The sequence below is a fragment of the Octodon degus genome, unplaced genomic scaffold (genome assembly GCF_000260255.1).
Source record: "Octodon degus isolate 3935 unplaced genomic scaffold, OctDeg1.0 scaffold00054, whole genome shotgun sequence".
NCBI lineage: Eukaryota > Metazoa > Chordata > Mammalia > Rodentia > Octodontidae > Octodon > Octodon degus.
This window is the reverse complement of record NW_004524630.1, coordinates 12,186,068-12,192,573: the sequence shown is the minus strand read 5'-3', so window position 1 is coordinate 12,192,573 and position 6,506 is coordinate 12,186,068. Positions and strand designations below refer to the sequence as shown.

At 44.0% G+C, this 6,506-nt stretch overlaps 1 protein-coding gene across 1 annotated transcript in view; it reads left to right on the top strand.

The window, feature by feature from the left end:
* Positions 1–5,599, top strand: part of Wnk1 (WNK lysine deficient protein kinase 1) — a 170,733-nt gene extending 165,134 nt beyond the window's left edge. The window contains exons 26-27 of the mRNA XM_023717693.1: positions 1,861–2,088; positions 2,699–5,599. Of these exons, the coding sequence (XP_023573461.1) occupies positions 1,861–2,088; positions 2,699–3,016 (546 nt within the window). The 3' untranslated portion in view covers positions 3,017–5,599. The remainder of the gene's footprint in view (positions 1–1,860; positions 2,089–2,698) is intronic.
* Positions 5,600–6,506: the final 907 nt, after the last annotated feature.

Genomic DNA, 6,506 nt, shown 5'->3' with positions numbered 1-6,506 from the left:
AAGGCCTCTGCCCTCACACTGTACATGTCACAGGGAGATGGCTGCAAGACTGATGAGAGGAATACTCAGGGATATTTTTTCTTTTATTAATGGGAAATCTATTTCTAGCAGCCAGAATAAAAATGTTAAGTGTGTGGTTGATTCTCCTTTGTGGGATAAGCCCTACTTTCAGAATCTAGTATTGGGTAATATCCATTAGAATGAAAAGTGAATTTGGCCCTAATGGGCCTAGAGCACAAGAGCAAGTCACATCTGCCTGGAGAGGTGTGACACCTCCTCCCCGCACAAGTTCTGGTTTGGTGTGTCCACCCCCCAGCACCTCATGTTTGCCATTCACTTGTGGTCATCTCTCTGTTTTGATTGTCCCCCACCCTGCTGCACAGGGATTTGCCTCCTGCATGCCTGCCCTCACTTTTGGGTCTCTTCAGCATCGTGGCTGCCCATCCTCACTTCCTATGCTTTCATTCTTTTCCACCCGGGTTTCCTGTACCAGAAGGGCATCCCCCTTCCTTTGCACCGTGCGAGCACTAACACTGTGAGCTGACGCACACACTGCAGTTTCATGTCTTGCCCTGGTGGTAAGAAGCATGTGACCTTCCTCACTCTGCAGCCCTCTGCAGCCTCATCTCAAGAGTTAGCTGTCACTGCAGCACAGACATGCTTGTGTGTGCCATTCCTTGGGGGTAAAACAGAAAAATAACGAACATGGAAAGGGCTTTAAGTGGAAGGGCTGCTTTAGCTGTGCTGCTGTGTGCTGCTTTGACCTTGAAACCAAAAAAAATGCATGTACGTATTCACACCCAGCATTACTTGGGTATTGTAAGGCCTTCTGGCTCACAGCTTACTGGACTAGCTCTTACTAATTAGCAAATGTGAGATCTGGTAAGGGGGTTGCTGTTCAAGAATAAAAAATAAGACCATGACTCTTCTTTCCCTCTTCTCTAAAATTGCCTCTTCGAATAACCTTCAGTGTGCCCTCCAGCAGAGCCGAAATCAGGCAGGACACAGATTCCTTCTTCCTTCTTCATCAGACCATAGAAATAGAATACCTCCATCATAACCTCAAAGCATCCTTTCCCCTCTGCACCCCTGCCTCAGCTGAGTTGTCCTGTTGCTTCCACATGGCAGTGCTTGCTGTTCTAGAAGTCAGAAGGGGTGAGAATCCTTCAATCAGCTGAAACCACGGTCATCTTCAGGAAAACTGTCTTCCTGGAGTTGATTCACTTAGCCACTTCTCTTCCTCCTGCCTAATCTTGGTTCTTTACTAATGAGAAATTGAGAGGAATTGAAGGCTTAGCTACTTCCAAGTTCATACTTATAAATTTTTGTTTATGGGTGTAAGAAAAACTTTGAATAGAGCATGCTACTTGTTGTGCTGTTAAAGAATGGCTAAGAATATGGCAGTATTTACATGGTTTGGGAGCTCCATCATCTCCATAGCTAAGCAGCGATCTCTGCATCCCTACCTCAACCTACCCAGTGCACAAGAAAGCCATTCTTCTGCCTTGCATTCTGCAAATTTCCACAGCAGCTAGCCTTTTGGACCATATCATACTCCCTCGTCATCAGCCTGATGCTGGGAAAGCGCACTGGCAGACAGTCCCCAAATCCTAAGGTGCTTTGAAAGAGGCCCCTGCTCTTCATGCCTGCCATCATCCTAAATTGTTCAGCTTTACCTGTAGCTACTAAGAGAAACTTTTTTTGTCATCGTTATTTAAAAAAAAAAAAAAAATCGAATGGCCAAATAAAACCTTGGAGTCTTCCTTTTTTGCATGGCTTCCCAATCCCCCTCCCCCCCATTCTGTGGCTTGTCATTCATCATCTGTGATAAATTCCCTCTTCCTGGAATTATAACCCAAGCTCCTTTTAATGCTGGTATTGTTGCTGTTTATACCTCCAGGGACCAGCAGCACAAACACTGTCGGGGGAACAGTGAACAGCCAAGCTGCCCAAGCTCAGCCTCCTGCCATGACGTCTAGCAGGAAGGGCACATTCACAGATGACCTGCACAAGCTGGTGGACAACTGGGCCCGAGACGCCATGAATCTTTCAGGCAGGAGGGGAAGCAAAGGACACATGAATTACGAAGTAAGTCTTCCCTCTTTGCCATTTTCCTACTGTTACCAGTGTCAGTTTAGCACAGCTGAACTGCAGAGAGTACAAACGACTGAGACTGCTAGGCTGCTGTGCCATTTTATGCCATGACCTCCTTTAGAATATTGATTTTTTAATTTTATTTTTTTGTGGAATTGGGGATTGAACTCAGGCCCTTGCACTTGCCAGGGAAGTGCTTATTCTACTGAGCTATCTCCCTGGCCCAGTGACCTCCTTTAGTAGCTCATGAATTTTAACACTTGGAAAAACAAGTGCAAAAATCACCCAAATGCCCTTTAACTTTTTCTTCCCTGAATCTTTAGCTTCTTATTGGTCAGATAAATTTCTCTTCTCTTTTCCTTCAGTGTCCTGAACTGCATGTACACACAAATGTATATGCCTCCCCCTCCTTCCAGTTAGAGTAAGTTATTTCCACCCCCACACGTTAAGTATAGAGCCAGTAAATATGAAAGCTATTGCTGTGTTTCGCTGTGCCCTGTAAGACTAGCAGTCTCAGTTCTCGAACTGTATTGAGTACTGCCCACTTCACACCCTTGGGTCTTATACCCTCTCCAGACTTTAAGTATAGCTGTTTTATTCTCAGGGTCCTGGCATGGCAAGGAAGTTCTCTGCACCTGGGCAGCTGTGCATCTCCATGACCTCGAACCTGGGCGGCTCTGCCCCCATCTCTGCAGCATCGGCTACCTCTCTAGGTCACTTCACCAAGTCTATGTGCCCCCCACAGCAGTACGGTTTTCCAGCTACCACATTTGGCACTCAGTGGAGCGGGACAGGTGGCCCAGCTCCACAGCCACTTGGTCAGTTCCAGCCTGTGGGAACTGCATCCTTACAGAATTTTAACATCAGCAACTTGCAGAAATCCATCAGCAACCCGCCAGGTTCCAACCTGCGGACCACTTAGACCTAGAGACTGAGCAGATCTGGGAGCCAGAGACAGAATGCTGAGGGCTGGGGGATGGAGAAGTAACCTGTATACTAACTTCTAGTGCTGCATTTAATTGGTTATTTCTTGCCAGAAGGGAATGTATTTAATACCGCCTTGAGCCCTCAGAATAATCTCCATGCCCCTCCACTGCTGGAGTGGACAAGGAGGAGAAAGTAACTTTGCTGTGGAGGGCAGCTTCAGACTATACTTTCCTGTTTTATCTTTCCCCACGCTGAGGCCTAGGGCTGAAAGAAAATCTCATCAGGAAGCTGGAGGAGAGCTCGGTGTAAAACTAAACCTCATCTGTCATATTTGCAAGGTGATGGAGTTCTTAATGGTGGTATATGACCCAAATCCATTACTCCCTCAAAAATTCAACTGTAAAATGAAAAAAATGGGGTTCTCTCCAGCTCTGTCCTCCACCCTCACTTTAACTCGCCTCTCCTTTAGAAACCCAGTGGAAAATACCAGGGGCCTGGGTTGCAGCCCTTTCTTATGATAGGTCATTAGTGCTTTAAGCAGAAGAAGACATTAGCAGCTTTGACTGCAGCATTAGCAATTAGGGGGGAAGGAAAAAAATACGTTCCCTGCGGACATGTAACTTTGCCATCAGTTTTGATGTGGAAACACTGTGATATATGTTGTTGGACAACAGTAGTTTTAAGAGTAAAGTATGAAAGGTTTAAAAAGTTCACACAAAAAAGCTAGCTCTCTCCTTTACTATTGAGACACTTTAACTTTTTCCTTTGTACTTCCATTGTATTAGATAAATAAATGTGAATGTAAAATTATATAATTACTGTACTTGAATACTTCTGTTCTCCCAGTATTGCTTGCTGGATATTTTAGTGCCTTGGACTTATATTGCTTCTGCCATTAGCATTGCTTACCAGATTCCAGATCAGCAAAGGCACATGGAAAGAAATCTTAGGTCCATGTGACCCCACAGTGGATATGCCAAAGGGAAATTGAGAGGGTTTTTTTTTTTTTAAGTCATTCAACAGTTTTGTCTAGAGCAGGTATAAAATGAGTAAGGTGAGAAGTTGAGTTGGCATCCATGGTTGAAAGCAGAAAGTTCTGTTTCAGGACTAGTGAAGTGGGGTGTTACAACAAAATTGGACAATTTAAAAGATGGACCTGTTAGCTGAGTGAACCTAGAAGGTCTAAAGAATGGAGAACAGATTTGTTTTGAAGATACGAATGCCTGGCCAGTGACTGTCGTAAGTCTAATTTGAGCTGGGCCTGAACAGGTGAGATCAAGAAGAAATGAAGCACAAGAAGAGGGTAGAGGCTGACTTTGGAAGTTGGGCAGTGTGATAGCGAAGAGTCACAGATGGAGAAGGTTGCTCTGAGAACCTGTGTGGATTACTTTCCTCTTGCTGCATATGCACCATGCATTTGGCAGCGTGGGGTGCTGGGTTCTGTGCAAAGCGGGCCCTCCTGACTAGTAAGCACTATAGGAAAGGTTTCTTCCTACCCATTTCCTCTGTGATATCCAAGTGGTTGCAGATTCATAATGTATTGTGCCACCTCTATTTCCAGATTTTTAAGTAACATTCTCATTTTCATATGCATCTTCCCCTTAAATAGTAACTGCAACCAACCAGTATTACTTAGTTCTATGCCTAAAGTTACAGGCAGTTCTAAAACTTGCAGAGCTTTCCGGATATGCTGTCCTAATTGGCTATGATTGGGATCTCATTCTTCTCACAAGATACAGCAAGCAGCTACAACTCAAGTCTTGAGTGCTTCTTCTCTTGACTTAGTTGGGAAGCTGATGTATTTCCAGCCTATACCCACCTCAAGGGCACACTGCAGGCATCACCACCCCAGGAAGAGCCGGTGGCTACCTGAATCCTGTTCGTTCCTTTCTGGGCCCTGTTTTCTTTCTTGGCTGGCCTAGGCCCAGTGATAACAAATGAGTGCTGGGGGTTGTTGGGAAATGAAAGCGACAGGGTTTTAAGCCCTGCTTCAAAAGTACTGGCTAATTTATTCTCTGCTTACCATTCTTGTGGCAAGAATAAGAAAGAGTACAGACAGAACCAAGAAGGTGCCAGTAAATGGGAAGAGATCACCTGCAGTGAATGAAACAGTACCTTCTACCAGAGGAATGAGGGAGCCAGATGCGCCACGTTACTGTTTTGTTATTTTGGTTTAGTAATTCTGAGGTCGTCTCATTCATACCCAGAAATAACTGGTTTTGTTTACTGTTGATTTTCCCCCTCCTATGGATGAAACAGCTGAAGCCTAGAGGAACAAACTAGTGCTACTGAACTGTTTAAATTATTTTTGTGTTAATAATACATTTTGAATATCTTTTTCCACATTACAAAGATCTTTTTGAATTATAAATGTTTTCCTTACATTATTTAACAATGTACACTGTTTTAAAAAAATAAACAGTCAAACCTTGGGGGTATCCCAGCAGCCGTTAATTGTACATTTTGCACTAACTCTGGGTGTTGCGCTTCTTGTAAGACTGCGCTTTGTGCTTCAGTTTCTTACCTTTGTAGACTTATTTAATGAAACGTTCAAATAAACCAAACTTGCTTTTGTTGAGCTGTGGGGTTTCATTTCTAGCAAATGCCTTTGTCATGTATTCACTGGCTCTTAAGATGTGCACCATTTGTAATTGGATTCCTAATTCTGCAGGAACCTTTTTTTTTTTTTTTTAACTAATGGTGCTGGGAACCAAACCAGGGCCAGATGAGTGCTGCTCTGCCACACAGCTATACATCCACCTCTTCCCAGGGAACTTGATTTAGCAGCGGTTTTGCCCTAAACTAAGATTTTACTACTAACTAGTCCTGTAGAGAAAAATGGTAAGGAAGCGGTGAGTACACGACCAAAGCCACACACACAGGCTTTTAGAAGACAGGGAAATCGGGGCAAGCTGCTGCTGCTGCTGCTGCTTCATCTCCCCAAGGAGCAGACGGTTGGCTGCTTCTAGAGTTGCCTCAAGTTCACAGCTTCCCACAAGTGTGCCTGAGATGCAGAAAGTTCTGTCACTTCTTCAGCAGTGAGAGACAACACAGCTCAAAATACACCTGCAGGGGCCGGGGAGATGGCTCAGTAGCTTCCCTGGCAAGTGCAAGGGCCGGAGTTCAATCCTTGGTTCCATCCCCCCCCCCAAAAAAAAAAAAATACACCTGAAAGAATTTACAAATCCATCTGGGGATAATTACAAAACACACACTGAAAACTTGGCATATAGTAGAGTAAGTCACAGCTCACATCTGAAATAAAAATGGATACCATTTTTATTTTCCTAAAAGGATGTTTCCTCAAAATGCCTTTTTATCTTAGACCATTTTCTTTGATTTAGAAAAAAATGCTGGTCTGGAAAGAACACAAGGTTTTGATGTCATGAACCCATAAATGAGATATAAAGTACCCCCCATTCATGCTTAGCTTTCCAAAGTTTTTGCGAGAAATAAACGGTTTGTCCTTAAGTTGCATGCCACCT